Source organism: Cebus imitator, unplaced genomic scaffold (genome assembly GCF_001604975.1).
Source record: "Cebus imitator isolate Cc_AM_T3 unplaced genomic scaffold, Cebus_imitator-1.0 Scaffold18, whole genome shotgun sequence".
NCBI classification, from domain to species: domain Eukaryota; kingdom Metazoa; phylum Chordata; class Mammalia; order Primates; family Cebidae; genus Cebus; species Cebus imitator.
Genome location: NW_016107333.1, coordinates 17,999,282 through 18,016,793, shown reverse-complemented (window position 1 = coordinate 18,016,793; position 17,512 = coordinate 17,999,282). Strand labels below are relative to the sequence as shown.

The 17,512-nt window shown below is 42.4% G+C and overlaps 1 protein-coding gene and 1 non-coding gene across 2 annotated transcripts in view; both read right to left on the bottom strand.

Moving 5' to 3' along the window:
• The window catches only part of SLC17A8 (solute carrier family 17 member 8), a 58,318-nt gene that overhangs the window by 14,587 nt on the left and 26,219 nt on the right, over positions 1–17,512 (bottom strand). The window contains exons 3-9 of the mRNA XM_017516447.2: positions 14,929–15,047; positions 13,104–13,218; positions 10,373–10,460; positions 4,896–4,982; positions 4,278–4,417; positions 4,012–4,161; positions 2,610–2,742 (exon numbers count right to left, since the gene is read on the bottom strand). Of these exons, the coding sequence (XP_017371936.1) occupies positions 2,610–2,742; positions 4,012–4,161; positions 4,278–4,417; positions 4,896–4,982; positions 10,373–10,460; positions 13,104–13,218; positions 14,929–15,047 (832 nt within the window). The remainder of the gene's footprint in view (positions 1–2,609; positions 2,743–4,011; positions 4,162–4,277; positions 4,418–4,895; positions 4,983–10,372; positions 10,461–13,103; positions 13,219–14,928; positions 15,048–17,512) is intronic.
• Positions 4,505–4,610, bottom strand: LOC119469312. Its single transcript, XR_005198112.1, has one exon. It is a non-coding gene; the product is annotated as a small nucleolar RNA U13 (small nucleolar RNA).

Genomic DNA, 17,512 nt, shown 5'->3' with positions numbered 1-17,512 from the left:
AGGAGTTCGAGACCAACCTGGCCAACATGGTGAAACCCCATCTCTACAAAAATACAAAAGATTAGCCAGGTGTGGTGGCCCACGCCTATAATCCCAGCTACTCAGGAGGCTGAGGCCGGAGAATCACTTGAACCCAAGAGGCGGAGGTTGCTGGGAGCTGAGATCACACCACTGCACTCCAGTCTAGGTAACAGAGCAAGATTGTCTCAAAAAAAAAAAAAAAAAATCAGATCATATCTGCTCCATGTTTTATATCATCTGCATCTCAGTGTACTTCAAATAAAACCCAAGCTCTGCATGTGCAGACAAGGCCGACCAAGATCTGACCCCAGACAAACATCCTGATCCCATCTTCTGTAACTCAACCATTCTGACTCCCCTTCCTTCTATTCTCACACATGCCACATTCCTGTCTGCCCCAGGGTCATTGCACATGCTAGTTCCTCTGCCTAAAATCTTTTCCTAAGAGAGCTGTAACAAGACAGCACATGATGCATTGCCAATCTAGCCATGTGGACATATTCAGAGGGATCACTGGAGAATGGCATGGCTTTAAGGAAACACAAGAGGAGAAGAATTGAGCTTGATGAGTAGAGAGGACTGGGGTGAGAGGTGAAGGTGTGAACTCACAGGGAAAGAGAAAGGGAATAGGCAAAGTCAGAGACAAAGGTATGTTTAGGGCTTGGGTGAGGGCTGTTCAGCTGGAACAGAATTTTATCATTAACAGGGTGAGGCTTTGGCTACTGTATTAGTTTTCATTTTTTTAATTTTTTATTTTTGAATAGAGATGAGTTCTCACTATGTTGCCCTGGCTGATCTCGAACCCCTGAGCTCAAGTGATCTGCCCACCTTGGCTTCCTGAAGTGCCAGGATGGCAGTCATGGGCCATTGCACCAGGCCTACTACCGTATTAGTTTTCATTTGCTGCTGTAATAAATTACTACAAGCTTAGTGGCTCAAAATAACACCAATATTGAGTGTCTGCTAAGGGATAGACTTACAGGTCTTTAAGATCTATTACAATGATTAGATGTTACCTCTAAAATATGCTCTGCACTACCATACAGTTCTGGAGGCCAAGAATCCAAAATGGTACAGGGCTAAAGTCAAGGTGGCAGCCTACAGAATTGCATTCCTTCTAGAGGCGCTATGGCAGAATCTCTTCTTGTCTTCTCCAGCTTCTAGGGTCTGCTTACATTCCTTGGCTTGTGGCTGCATCCCTCTGACTCCTGCCTCAACCATCACATCTTCTTCTCTGACTCTAACCCTCCTTCCTCCTCTTATAAGGATTATTGTGATTATATCAGGCCCACCCAGATAATGCAGAATAAATGCCCAACTCAAGAACCTCAATTTAATCCCACCTGCAAAGTCCCTTTTGGCATGTGAGGAAAAGTATTCCCAGCTTCCAAGGATTGGGATTTGGATGTTATTCTGCCTGCTACAGCTCCCTTGGAGAGGACTTGAATGCAATATCCCAGAGCTTCACCTCCTGCCCACCAGACAGCAGGCCTACATCTGCTAACCCTCAGTCCCCTACAGGAAAGTTCAAGCTAAGGTCAGGCCCACACATCCCTGCCCAGGACCAGCAGTCAAGCAGCTGGGAGAACAGATGCCAACAGACTCTTAGGCTCTCTTCCCGAAATGCTGTGGAATCAGATTATGCCTGCTCCTGTGTCCCTGCTTATAGTCCTCACTTCTAAATTTGCCAGGCCTAGCTAATCTGTCAGAGCATGCGCAATCCGTCCCTTTCAATTTAATATGAGAATTGTGAGCTCTTGCCCATAGGTGGCGCTATCCTCTACCTCCTGCCGCTCATCCTGACGATAGTCCTCTGGAGGGGTAGCAGCAAACTAAGGGCTTTGACAGTGGGCTCCGGCTGACCTGATACCTTGCAGGGATCTGCCACTTGAGCACATCCCTTTATTTTACCTCTGTTTCCTCATTGCAAATTGCATATAGTAACAGTACCTGCTCCACATGGTGGTTATGAAGATTAAATAAGATAATGTATGTAAAATATTTAGCTTAGTGTCTAGCACAGAAAGTATTCAATAAATGTTAATTTTAAAAGAAAAACAAAAATATGTTTTTTTAAAAAGCACTCGTGAACATTGCAGGGACTGACAATTACTTTCACCTACCTCTTTTGGGAAATCACCTAACATCCACTTTGTCTTTACAAAATTAAAAAATACAGCACGAGCTAAATAAATCAGGAAAGAGAAAGGTGTATGTGTATGTGTGTGTGTGTGTGTGTGTGTGTGTGTGTGCGTATATACCCTATGCACAAGCATAGGCTAGGAGGAGAGACTAGTTTTCTTCTGCTTCTTACCAAAACATATGGATAGGTAGAAAGGTAAGAAGGAGAGAAGGGAATAAACTACATAAGCAAACAATACACATGGAGGGATGTATGGAAGGGTCCCAGCTTGCTGACCACTTGGCAGCAATGTGTTGGGTAACACTCAAGTATCTGCTGAGGGACAGACTTAGGGGTCTTTAAGATCCATTCCAATGACTAAATATTACCTCTAATATATGCTCTGCATTTCTGTTTACTCTAATTCTACAAAAGCTGCCTAAGCCATTTATGAAATCCATAGTACCTCCACAGTTCATGATTTTTCTGACAGCAGTCGTGGTCAAAATTTGTCTGCTTCTTAAATAGTCAGCCAATTGTCCTCCAATAGGTACAACGATTGTCATAACCATGTGTGGGACTGCTGATAAGAGGCCCACCTGGAAGGGAAAGAAACAATCAGCAATTTGTCATTACTTCTGAGAGAAGGGCCTCCCTAATTCCCTTACCCAGCTCCACTTCACAGCCCCCCTACCTACCACCACCAAATTTAAGCATCTAATTATATGGGATCTGGGTAGGCCTGAATTTCATAATAAATAAATGACAAATGAGTGAATGAATTTAGGCCTCCACCAGATTGGAAGCTCCTTGAGGGCAGAGATGACTTTTATTCATCACAGAGGGCATGGCATATGGGAGATAAAGCACTTGGCATCCAGTGAGCACTGATGACTGATGGCAGCCACCATTACTATGCCAGCTCTTCCATGGTCACTTCTGACAGTTCTGTAGCTAGGCAGACATTTGTGTCTGCTTGGCTACTGTTCTTTCCCTTGTGGAAAAGATGTTTAATTATCTTATGATGATGGTTTATGATTCACTATCCACACCTTTCCTCCCTAAAATGCAATTGGCCTGATGATAATGTCCGGGAGCACTGAAAGAGGTTCTTTCTTTTTTTTGTTTTTTTTGGAGTGGGGCAAAGTCTTGCTCTGTCGCCCAGGCTGGAGTGCAATGATGCAATCTGTCTCACTGCAACCTTTGCCTCCTGGGATCAAGTGATACTCCTGTCTCAGCCTCCCGAGTACCTAGGATTACAGGTACACGTCACCATGCCTGGCGAATTTCTGTATTTTCAGTAGAGCCAGGGTTTCGCCATATTTGTCAGGCTGGTCTCAAACTCCAGACCTCACGTGATCCACATGCCTCAGCCTCCCAAATTGCTGGAATTACAGGCGTGAGCCACCACACCTGGATGAAAGAGGTTCTTCCTAAACCATTGCAAACAATGATTGTTACTGCTATAGCCACCATTATGGAGAGGGGGTGGTCTGCAAAATGAGTGGTAAGGCTCTCACTGCTACTCACCAAGTAGCTTACAGGACAAAAAGAAAACCCATACCCTCAAATCTTTTTATCCTTGCCTAATATGCCGTCCTTGAGCTAGCTTCAAAACCACTTTGAAATTGGGTAAGCCATAAATCTTTAAAGCAGTTTAATACAGCTCTGATCCTTGCTAAGAAGAAATTAAATAGCTATGCATACTATGCATAGAATGTATAACTTGCCGGACAGCCAGACTATTAGGTGTCACAGAACTGTTATGAATTACTATTAGAAATGTAATTATTTTATCATGCAAAGTTATTCTCTGTAGAATCAACAGATTTAAAGTTCAAGAATATTTGAAGCATCTGTGTGTTTACCTTACTTATTGCAAATCCAAAGACCTCTTCAAAATAAGCAGGCTGACTTATAAGGAGCAAATAAAAGGTCCAGCTTCTGCAAAAATTTGCCACAATGATTGCATAAACCGGCAACGATGTGAAAAATCTTTTCCATGGGGTACTAAATTTCTAGGGAGTAAAAATACCATGAGATTTTTAGTAAAGATGTTGACATTTTTTCTGTAAGAAGACAACACAATCACTCATCAAAAGAAGCAAGTCTTCATCTGTCTTTTTATACTTACACTTAGACTAACCACGTTGGCCCCCTCTCCTATGCTTGTCTCTATATAGGTCTTTTCCTCATTAGATATTGTTGGATGAGCTGCTGGGCACTCATAGGCCTGCAACAGCCAAAACATGTACCAAATAATCCCAAACATACCTGCAGTTAAAAAAGAAAAGGCTTGATTATATGATCTCATTTTCTTTCATTTCTAAATTTTTCAATTTTTACCATATTATTTTTTCATGTCAGATAGATAACATGCCAGTGTCATAACAAGGTTTGAAGGACTCAAACATCTCACATGTGCATGTGAACACTCAATTATCACACTTTTGAACTACAAAGGGATCTTTACAATATTTTCAAATGGCAGTGTGTTCAGGTAGGGGAAAGTACTTTGTTGATGTTCCTCTTGTTGTTAACTGGCATTTAAAGAAAGACAATGTTCTGCTTATTTTTTTTAAGTCAACTTTGATATAAACATTAATCAAATCACAGATAAAGTATTCCATTTATACAATAAACTTGTTTTAGTAATTGCTATTTTGATGTAATAAACTCTTAGCCAAACCCATATACAGTAAAATACCAACTCTATGAGTCACATGTGAACTTGTGGAGTCAAATCACTCACCATAAATATAGAAGACAGAGGACCATCCAATGTACTGCACCAACACCCCAGCCAGGGGCATGGCAACCACTGCCCCCGCATAGGAACCTGGAACAAGAAAAAAGGAAGAAATCTTATCAATCATCATGCAAACCTTTTTAGCCCATTTCGAATTCATGTGGTAAAGTCAGGAATGAATCAAACTGAGCAGGAGTCAGACTGCCTCTGTGCAGAGAGACAGGCAAACTTCCAGTGTGCCTTAGAACAGGGCTTTCAGGAGAGGAAGGTAACCAAGATACCCTTTAACTTCATCCAGGGACCACACAGGATTTGGACAAAGATTGCTCCAGCACCACAATTTGGAATTATATGAGAGAATGGGATCAGAAGATGTAAAAATCTAAGAGAAATTTCAAAAATTCAACCAGGCACGACTGGATGCTAAAAAGAACAAGCAAAAATATATATATATATACAAAATTTGCTTAGGAGGACTGGGAGGATTCTCAACTAGGTCTTTAAATGAGGGACAATGAATTATTTTAAAAATCATGATTTTTATAGTCTTGATGTAAAAAAAAAAAGAAGAAGAAGAAGAAGGGGGTTGCCAGGCACAGTGGCTCACGTCTATAACCCTAGCACTTTGGAAGGCTGAGGCAGGCAGATCACTTGAGGCCAGGAGTTCAAGACCACCCTGGTCAACATAGTGAAACCTCATCTCTACTAAAAACACAAAAAAATTAGCCTGGCATGCTGGCTCACACCTGTAATCCCAGCTACTCGGGAGGCTGAAGCACAGGAATCACTTGAACCCAGGAGGTGGAGGTTGTAGTGAGCCAAGATCTTAACACTGCACTCCATGACAGACCAAGACTGTGTCTCAAAAAAGAAAAAAGGTGAGGGGGGAACAATTAAATTCCAGATGGCAAGAGGGCTGCTGTCTCCATTCACCTGCTGAATGAGTACATTTTTACATTTGTTTCTTACTTTGTAAAACATAACCTTACAAACGCTTACCTGTGTGTGGATGTTTATCTTGTCTAGACAAGATAATTGCAACTAGAGGCAGTGACTTGACCTCTACTATCCTCTGGACTTCTGGTAGGGAAACATGAACCCTGTGACCTCCCATTATTGGGAGTTACTAGCTGAAAGGAAAAGTTACTCTCTGAAACTCCCCCTGGGCTATGAATGAAAAAAAACTCTTGCTTCAGAAAAAGTGAGTGGTGAAAGAAAATTCTATATCCCAGAATTCTATGCTAAGGATAATCTTTAAGAAATGGGAGATTGGGAATCTTCCAGAGAAATAGATTAAATCACATCTTTCCAAGGTGGGCCTCCCCTTGGTGAAAAGCTCAGCCTGAGATCTGGAATCGGCACATCATGAGACCCAGGAAGTCAAGAGACTCATTTTCCCCGGAGACAAGATGGGAATGAAATATCCATCTCAAAGTGTTGTTTTGAGGGTCAAATAAACTATGTAGGTGAAGATGCTTTGTAAGGATAAAGGGTTACACAAATGCTAGCTATTATAGCTATTATCATGTACAGAATGACAACACACTCCAAAAACAAACTCAGCGTTTCTCAAACCAATAAGGCAAGCATTCCAGGCATGTGTTGAGAATGGGCTGCAGGTCTGACTGTGCTGTGCTCGGGGACAGGTTGGCCTTCGTCCCCAGGCCAAATACCTTGGGAGTTGGGGTGGGTGTGTCTGGTTTAGGAGATGCAAAGGAATGCCTGGGACAGGGAAAGGTAGAGAATAACACCCACCACCAACTAAGATGCACTGAGTGCTTTGGGCACCTAGGACCATGCTAAGTATTCTGTACCCATGACTTTGTTTAACCCTCCTTCAACCTGACAAGGTAGGTACCAACATGACCCTCATTTTATAATGAGAAAGCCAGGCTGGGGGAGAGGAGATGGACTGCCTGAGGTCACATGGGTAGAAGTGACAAACTGCTAACTCCAAAGCCCTCACTCTTGCTTAATCATTCAGTCATGCTCCTTCACTCAAAAGCACCTGATAATTCCCCTTACATAGTAAGAAGCATTCTCTCATTGGGGAAACTTTACAATGTGATATGGCTTGGCTCTGTGTCCCCCGCCATATCTCATCTCAAATTGTAATCTCCATGTGTTGAGGGAAGGACCTAATGGAAGGTGATGGGATCATGGGGGTGGATTTCAGCCCTGCTGTTCTCATGATAATGAGTGAGATCTCATGAAATCTGATGGTTTAAAAGTGTGGCACTTCCTCCCACACGCTCTCTCTCTCGCCTGCCACCATGTAAGACGTGCCTTGCCTCCCTTTTCGCCTCCTGCCATGATTGTCAGTTTCCTGAGGCCTCCCCAGCCATGCAGAACTGTGAGTCAATTAAACCTCTTTCTTTTATAAATTACGCAGTCTCAGGCAGTTCTTTATAGCTGTGTGAAAACAGACTAATACACAATGTGACCTAAACTACCCCTCTTCTCTATCAGAAAAAAAAATCTTTCTCATCCTTTTAGACATTCTCCAATGTCAGTTCCTATTAGACACAGCCCCTCGAGCAGACAACAGGGTATTCAGCCCTTACTGCAGCTGTCCCCGCTGCTCCCAGACTGCCCTGGGCAGCAGACTGCAGCTCAGTCCCATGGGGCTCAGATGATTGTTGAATGGTAATGAGAGAAGAAAAGAGCAGAGCTGGGGGTGAGAAAGAGGCCATGGTTCTGCCCTCACTAGCTGCAATAATTTAAATCTTTTTTGCGTCCCTGAGCCTCAGTTTCCTCAACTATAAAACAGTGGGTTATAACTGGTTATATCAGTCTGTTTTCATGCTGCTGATAATGACAAACCCAAGAGTGGGCAATTTACAAAAGAAAGAGATTTAATTGGACTCACAGTTCCACATGGTGGGGGAGGCCTCGCAATCATGGTGGAAAACAAAGAAGAGCGAGTCACATCTTACATGGATGGTGGCAGGCAAAGAGAGAGCTTGTGTAGAGAAACTCCCATTTTAAAAACCATCAGACCGTGAGACCCATTCACTATCATGAGAACAGCATGGGAAAGACCCACCACCATGGTTCAGTAATATCACACCAGGTCCCTCCCATAATGCATGGGAATTATGGGAACTACAAGACAAGATTTGGGTGGGGACACAGAGCTAAACCATATCACTGGATGTTTTCTAGACTCCCTTATCTTTTGAGATTAAGAATTGACTGGCTCCAAGCCTAGGTTTCCTTCTTTAACATTTTCCCTTGGCTGTTCTTTGAAACCAAGGCCACACCTTAACTGGGACATGTAATGAGGCCTGTGTCCTTGATCAGGTAACTTTCCTTGAGAGTCAAACCATTTCTTAAATCAGCCCTTTTAGGGCTATAAAAACACACTAAGAATGGGGAGTGGCTGCTAGTCATTCTTGTTTTACTGACAAATCAAAAAGAAATGTCTTACAAATAAACCATCCGAAGAAAGTAAGGTCAAGGATCTAACAAGCCACAAGGCCAGCTCGGGTGGAATCTTACCCTCTTCTAGAGTTGATGTAAGCCCAATTAGTGGGGATGGAGATGCTCTTAAACTGCAAATGAGAGGACGAAGGTGGTTTCTAAGGACAAGACACGGTGATGTAAAGACATCTTGGCTGTGTACGAAATTCCCAACTAGGCATAAGGTAGGCATATCAGTGAATACCTCACACCACATTCTCAGGATTACTTTTTTATTATTTCAGGGATGTAAAAGGCCAGCAGGAAGAGGTAAATTAAGACACTTGCAGAAATAAATAGAAAGCTGTATTTCTCCCCTTAGCAAATAAGTATGTTAGCTTGTCTTAGAAAAGGTGTGCTAGCTTGAAAACCAGACAGACCTAAGCTGTACTTCATACTACCTAGGCCACATTGTGACTTTTGTGGCCTAAGGTACATTTTTTTTTTTTGAGATGGGGTCTCACTCTGTCACCCAGGCTGGGGTACGATGGTGTGATCTCGGCTCACTGCAACTTCTGCCTCCCAGGCTCAAGCGATCCTCCCACCTCAGCCTCATGAGTAGCTGGGACCACAGTCAAGAGCCACCACATCCAGCTAATTTTTTCTATTTTTGTTGTAGAGATGGGGTTTCACCATAATGCCCAGGTTGCTCTCAAACTCCCAGGCTCAAGCAATCCACCACTTTAGTCTCCCAAAGTGCTGGGATTACAGGTACAAGCCACCCAACATGCCTGTTTGGTCTAAGATACTTTTACCTTCATGAACACTTCTCCCAACACATTTACAGCTGTGTTGATGGCAGCAGCATGTGCTGTTGTTTTTCTGTTGTTGATTGATACCTAGAGACCCCACGACACCTGGAGAGGCCAGTCCCACAGGAGTAGCTTGGAGAGGGGCAACCTCAGCAAGGTGAAATTTGGAGGCCCAGGAATTAAAGTCACATACTACTTGGGGGCTGCTCATTTACTTTCAGATAAGATGGATGGTCTCTACTTCTTATTATCCAGGATATAATGGCAAAAATTAACTAAGTGTCTGTATGACAATCACACCATTGTCCTCCAGCCTGGGTGACAGAGTGAGACCCCATGTACGTGGCAGGAGTGTGAAGTAAGGAAAATTCCAAATCAAAAGTCAGGTCTTGTTCTAGCTCCACAATCTTGGGCAAGTCACTGAACTTTAGTTTCATATGAGGAGAGGTGTGGGATGCTTGATGATCCCATCTCTTCCACTTTTGTCCTTAGCAAATGTCATTTGTTGGCTAATCCAACAACCACTTACAACCCTTTCTCCTTTCCCCTTCACTCCTGAAGAGGGTGGCAAAGCTAGGTATCTGTTTGCCTAGCCTCCTCTGCAGTTAGTAAAGCTTAAGATATAGTTAGGATCAAAGGAATTAAAGTTGAAGGTTGGTAGGGGGCTTTGGGAAAGCTTTAGTTTTCCTGAGGAAAGGAACAGATGGAATAAGCACAGACGTAAATAAAAAGCTGTCCCAAAGTACAGCAAGCAGAGTAGAAAGTCAGAACATGCCTAGGCCCTGGATGGATTTTTGAGCAGCAGAACCAACACCAGCAATCACTCACCTTTAGAATTCTGTTATATAAAATAAATAGACTCATTTTAAGGCCCTTAGTAGGGTTTTCAGTTACTTGAAGCCAAAAAAGCATTCCATTTCTTTTTTATTTATTGTTTTTAGAAACAAGGTCTCACTTTGTCACTCAGGCTGGAGTGCTGCGGCCATCACAGCTCACTGCAACCTCAACCTCCTGGGCTCAAGCAGTCCTCCTGCCTCAGCCTCCCTAGTAGCTAGGATCACAGGCACATATCACCACGCTCGGCTAATTTTTTTTTTTTTTTTTAAGAAAATCTCACTACATTGCCCAGGCTGGTCTCGAACTCCTGGGCTCCAGTGATCCTCCTGCCTCGGCCTCCCTAAAGTGCTGAGATTATAGGCATGAGCCACCACATGAGCCCAAAAAATCATTCATAAATAAAATTTGTTATGGTTCTAATATACCTACCACAAAAAGAGGTTGTGGCCAATCGACTTCTCTCCAAAGGTGGTGCCCACTTACTCCACATCCCATGGCAGGCTGGGTAGGTCACACCCTGACAGAAGAATTGCAAATAAATTAGTTGATTTGACTCCAGTTTCTGCTTGTGTTTAAAACATGGATGCTGCTTCTTCACATAGGTACAATATGAAAGCCCAATTCATAGACACTGTTGTAGGTTGAATGTTTGTGTCCCCACCAAATGCCTATGTTAAAACCTAATTCCCAATGTGATGGTATTTGGAGATGGACCTTTGGGAAGTGACTAGGTTGTAAGGGTGTAGCCCTCATGAATGGAATTAGCACCTTATGAAAGAGACTCCAGGGAGCTCCCTCATCCCTTCTGCCATGAGCACACAAAGAGAAGGTAGCTGTTTATGAACCAGGAAACTGGCCCTCCCAAGTCATCCATCTGCCAGCTCCTTGATCTTCAACTGCCCAGCCTCCAGAACTGTAAGAAATACATTTCTAGGCCAGGTGCAGTGGCTTATGCCTATAATCCCGGCACTTTGAGTGACCAGGGTGGGCAGATCACTTGAGGTCAGGAGTTCAAGATCAGCCTAGCCAACATGATGAAACCCCATCTCTACTAAAAATACAAAACCTCGCTGGGCATGGTGGCAGATGCCTGTAATCCCAGCTACTTGGGAGGCTGAGGCACAAGAATCGCTTGAACCCGGGAGGTAGAGGTTGCAGTGAGCTGAGATTGCACCACTGCACTTCAGCCTAGGCAACAGAGTGAGACTCTGTCTCAAAAAAAAAAAAAAAAAAAAAAAAAAGGCTGGGCCTGGTGGCTCATGCTTGTAATCCCAGCACTTTGGGAGGCCGAGGCAGGCAGATAACCTGAGGTCAGGAGTTTGAGACAAACCTGGTCAACATGGTGAAACCCTGTCTCTACCAAAAACACAAAAATTAGCCAGATATGGTAGCATGCACTGGCAATCCCAGCTACACAGGAGGCTGAAGCATAAAAACCGCTTGAACCCAGGAGGCAGAGGTTGAAGTGAGCTGAGATCGCTCCTCTGCCCTCCAGCCTGGGTGACAAAGTGAGACTCTGTCTCAAAAAAAAAAAAAAATCTATCAGTTATAAGTTACCCAGTTTATGGCATTCTGTTATAGAAGCTCAAATGGACTAAGACAGATACTAAATGGCATGATTCAGCTATTTCGACTCATAGTATAGATGCTGAAATTCAAATACGGTTCACATGTAAGCATGGTAGGGGATGTGAGAAAAGGTCTTTATAGTTATATTTCATATTATCATAGACTATCAGTGAAGGAAGAGCCTTCAACAATCAGCTGATCCATCCTCTCACTTCAAGATACAGAATTTGAGACTCAGAGCCATTAAGTGACTAAAATTTAGTCTTCACGGATGCTAATAACACGTTCTTTCCACCACACGGTACATCCCAAAGTGCGGTTTACATCTCTCTAGTGGGACTAGAGTTGGATTTGATGTGATATAACAGCCTACATTCTTAATTATAATATATATATACTAGTGTATACATATATTAACTAATATATGTATATATTAATATACACATATATCATTTCCCAATTAATATACATATATTAATTCCCTAACCTTAACCCTGTGTACATGTATATACATGTATTAATATAACATATAAACATATATATGCTAGTATATATGTTATAATTAATCTATATATAATTTAATTTACATATAACTATACATTATATATATATATATATATATACACACACACACACACACACACACACACACACACGGATGCTTTGAAAAAGATGTAACTAGAACATCAAACCCATGTCTTCAAAGATGTTGTTGCTTAGAATAATAGGTATTTTTTATTTTTTGCTTTAAATGAGTCAATCTAGGGGAAAACAATAGGCAAATAATAGCATAAGTTGTACACAGGCGTAACAAACTGACGAAGGTCAGAGGTGAGTGACTGTGTCTGCTAAGCACTGGGGCACATGGGGGGCTGGCAAATGATGGCCCAATGGGTTCACCGTCTGTTTTTGTATAGCCCACAAGCTACGAATGTTTTTTACATTTCTAATGGTAAGAAAAAAATCCAAAGAATAATAATATTTAATGGCACACAAAAATCATATAAAATTCAAATTTCAGTTTGCGAAATGTTTAATTGGAACATAACCATGCCCATTTGTTTCCATATTGTCTCTGGCTGCCTTTGCACTACAACAGCGGTGTTGAGTAGCTGCAACAGATACTGTATGGCCTGCAAAGTCCAAAATATTTACTTTCTGGCTCCATATCATGCTGCTTCCTTCAGTGAGTTAAATCTCTGCATCGGACTACTCCCTTGAAAATGTACAGATTTATTAATGAATCCACTTAAATTGCTTTAATGGAATGACCTTTTGCTATGTGAACTGTAGGTCTGGGCTTCAGTTTCACTCTCTATTAAAATGAAGAGGGTTGGGTTAGGTTATCTCTAAGATCATTATGGAAGGGTCCTTTATTGTTCATAAATGTAAAATCACACAAGGCATTTTAATTGAAATATTTGAAATTTTAGATATAACCAAAGAGTGGAAACAGCAGGAAAAGGAAGAAGATATAGAAAAAAAAAAATACACTGAGCAAGGGTTTTTTTTTTTTTTCCAGAAGCTGAATTTTCTAAAGGACCATGTTGTCTCTAGCAACATCAAAAACTGTAAGGAAAGTACCTCCTACCTCCACTAGACCTTGCAGAATTCTGACACACATGACGAATCCATAATGCACTCTGGCCGCAGAAGGAATGAACATATTCAGAGTTGATGTTAAGAAAATGGCAGCTCCAAAGACCCTGAAGGATCAAAGCACTGTGTTACTAGGCAGGCCGCTGCTGGATGTGGTACTTCAGCTAAGCACCAGAAACAAATCTAACAGTTCATGAGAGACCCCTGTGGAAATTAATAGAAATTAATTTGGATAAATTGATGTGTTAGGGTCTAGTGTGCTCCAAGCTAGACTCTTGGGCTTCTTTGATTCCCAAGCTCTGGCCCCTGGACCAATTATCAACAAATTTTTGGTAGCACAGGGATGTCCTGCCTGGATGATGTCCTGAAAAGTTGGAGATTGGCCAGGTGTAGGTAAGCTTGCTAGAGACCTACCGTCTACCTGGTTTCCCCCACCTGACCTTTTCTTACTGTTACTGCATGACTCCTGCTGCTTGAGGTTGTGTTTCCTATTTCCCAGAGCTATTCTCAGTTTACCAGAAGGACACCCTGACTATCCAAGAAGGATCTCATGTCCTGGGACCAGCCAACCACAAGACAGATTGTGTACCTGTCTTAGCTCCCATTCCCTGCCCAGCCCAGGGTGCCCTGTGAAAAAAGATCAGGCAGCATTTTCTTCCCCTCTTACCCATATTAATGATGTTTCTACTCTTTTTACATGCTGGGAAATTAAATTATGTGTGATTATTTTTCAGGGCACAGGTGTAAGCAGTAACCAAGGAAACCATAGCAAGCAATATTTTACCACTTTTTAAAAACAATACAATAGGTAACTAACAATAAATGAAAGACATAAATTAGACAAGAATCTAAACAAATACATGCTTATACATATTTAGATCTTATGATTGTGGCTTCCAATTTTTTTTACCTTAACCCATAAACAAAATATATTTTATATCTCAACGCAGTCCATACTCATACATACAAATATAACTAAAACAAGTCTCAAGAACTAGTATTTACCCTTATGTGCAATGCACTCAGATATTTTCTATTCTACTTTATTCTATTTGATTATCTTTTCTTCTGTCTTTCTCTTTTTTAAAAATGATCATTGGTGAATCATATTTTTTTCACAACTATGTAATGAGTTGTGCTTTAGAATTTAAAAAACACCGTTTTCTAAAATGGAATGCACTTCATGAAATCCATTTATGGAAAGTCATATAGGAAATACAATTAGTTCACTCCTTTCTAGCACATGATACACTCTACAACATCTCCCCCAAGTGGCCGTCCTCCTCTGCTTGAATACCTCTGGTGACAGAGAACTCACTGCATCTTGAGACAGCTCACTCTGTTCTTAGACACTTTTAATTGCTCAAACACCCACTACAGAGTCTCAAGGGCATTAGTGGATCATTTGAGGGTGGGAGTTTGAGACCAGCCTAGCCAACATGGTGAAACTCCGTCTCTACTAAAAATACAAAAAGTAGCTGGGTGTAGTGGTGCGTGCCTGTAATCCCAACTGTTCAGGAGGCTGAGGTATGAGAATCACTTGAATATGGAGTAGGGTGGGGGAGGAGTGAGGCGGTGGCTGCAGTGACCCAAGGTCACACCACTGCACTGCAGCCTGGGTGACAGAGTGAGACACCATCTCAAAAAATAAAAATAAATTTAGAGCAGGATCATTTGGGATCAATATTTGTGAACTGCATCTATCCAGATGGCTCCTGTTTTTCATTTTGCATCCCTAAATTGAGAGACAGCTATGCAGAGTTTATAAAGGTACAAAGCCATATTTTATTCGTTTATATCATATCAATTTTTCTTACCTGTTAGCAGCAAACTTGTTTGAAATGAAACCACCTGGAATTTGTGTCATAATATAACCCCAGAAAAAAGATCCATGGATAAGGCCCACTGTTTCTGGATCCCAGTTAAACTGTGCTGTCTGGAAATGAGAAATCAGATATAGTTGTGTTTGTTAGAAAAAAATCTGACAAGCATTTTTCACCAATGAGCCTACACAGTAATAACCTCAAGAGGTCTTTCTTTTTTCATTTATTCAACACATATCTATGAAGGGCATCTTACATACTTGGGCAGCAAGCAAAAGTCCGGGACCAGGCGTGGTGGTGCGCACCTCTAGTCTCAGTTATTTAGGAGGCTGAGGTGGGAGGACGGCTTGAGTCCAGGAGGTCAAGGCTGCAGTAAGCCAAGATAGATGCCACTGCACTCCAGCCTGGGCAACAGAGTGAAATGCCATCTTAAAAAACAAAACCAAAACACAACAAAGTCCCTGCTCTCATAGATTTCACCTTCTAATAAGAAAGAGATTACGTACAAATTTAAATATATATTTATATATTCATATTAATGGATATGGTGACTCACACCTGTAATCCCAATGCTTTGGGAGGCTTAGACAGGAGAGTTATTTGAGGCCAGGAGCTCAAGACCAGCCTGGGCAACACAGCGAGACCTCATCTCTACAAAAAAAATAAAAATCTAGCCAGCTAGGCAGGGTGCGGTGGCTCACGCCTATAATCCCAGCACTTTGGGAGGCCAGGGCAGGTGGATCACCTGAGGTCAAGAGTTCAAGACCAGCCTGGCGAACGTGGTGAAACCCCCATCTCTACCAAAAATACAAAAATCACCTGGATGCGGTGCCAGGCATTTGTAATCCCAGCTACTCGGGAGGCTGAGGCAGTAGAATTGCTTGAACCCAAGAGGCAGAGGTTGTAGTGAGCCGAGATCATGCCACTGCACTTCAGCCTGGATGACAGATCAAGACTGCATCTCAAAAATAATAATAATCATCATCATCATCTAGCCAGGTGTGGGGGTGCGTGCCTCTAGTCCTAGCTACTCAGGAGGCTAAAGTAGGAGGACCCCTGGAGCCCAGGAGTTGGTCAAGGTTAAGATGAGCTACAAATATTCCACTGTACTCCAGTGCGAGTGACAGAGCAAGACCCTGTCTCTAAAAATACATACATCTAATGTGTGTGTGTATAGATACACACACTCTGCGTTTCTGGTAGGGCCTGCCCTGCAGCCTCAGAGAGAATGACATAAAGACTCCCTTCCCTCCTCAGGGTGGAGGACAGCCTGGGTTTCAGCCCCACCTCAGGCTGGCTTCTCTGTCCTGAGCGCAGACTACACAAACATACACCACAGATCTACTTTCTGCTTTCTGCCCTTGGTTTTCACAGATCTCCTTATAGCCCTACAATAATCCCCACCACCGTTTACCACCTGTTTTGTTTTAAGACAGAGTCTCACTCTGTCCCCCAGATTGGAGTGTAGTGGCACCATCTCGGCTCACTACAACCTCCAGCTCCCAGGTTCAAGAGATTCTCCTGCCTCAGCCTCCCGAGCAGCTGGGGTTACAGTTGTGTGCCGCCATGTCTGGCTAATTTATTTTTTGTATTTTTTTAATAGAGATGGGGTTTCACCATGTTGGCCAGGCTAGTCTAGACCTCCTGACCTCAGGTGATCCACCTTTCTCAGCCTCCCAAAGTGCTGGGATTACAGACGTGAGCCACTGCAGCTGGCCCAAATAATCCCCTTTTAACTTGAGCCAGTTTCGCTGCACTTCTCTTCTTTGCAATGAGCAATTCCTGACTAGGACACAAGGGCAACTTATTCAAGGTCCCAGAGCTCATGAAAACCAGATCTGGCCAGTTCCAAAGCCCATCCTCTGAATCCTGCAGCGCCCGTGATCCATGGGAAGGACTTTGAACTTTTCCTGAGAGTAATGAGAAAACAAAACCACAAGTTTCTCAAACTTCAGTCATTTTTTTTTCTTACTATATGCCAAACACTTTTCTAAGACTTCACATGTTTTAACTGATAACTATTAAACTAAAAATATGGGCCAGACACAGTGGTGCATGCTTGTAATCCCAGTACTTTGGGAGGCCAAGGCAGGAGGATCCCTTGAAGCCAGGAATTTGAGGTCAGCCTGGGCAACATGACGCAGCCCCATCTCTAAAAAAATAATTTTTTTTAACTAGCTAGGAATGGTGGGGTGAGCCTGTGGACCCAGCTACTCGGAAGCTGAAGTGGGAGGATCACTTAAGCCCAGGAGGTCAAGGCTGCAGTGAACTATGATCACAGCACTTCAGTGAAGCCTGGGCAACAGAGACCGTGTTTCAAAACAAACAAAAAAAGATCGTTCATGCATTAATTAAAATCACCCTCCATTGCACTTGTAGAACATATGCCACATATTTGAAAGATCTACCTATTGATACTGCTTATTTCTCCCCTTCTCTTGAAATAAAGATTTAAAGATATCTCAGTGCCAGATATCTAGTTTTCCCCTTAAAATGGAAAAAACAAACAAATATGCCAGCCATTCAGACATTCAGAGCCTTTCTTTTTCTTCTTCTTCTTCCTTTTTTTTTTTTTTTT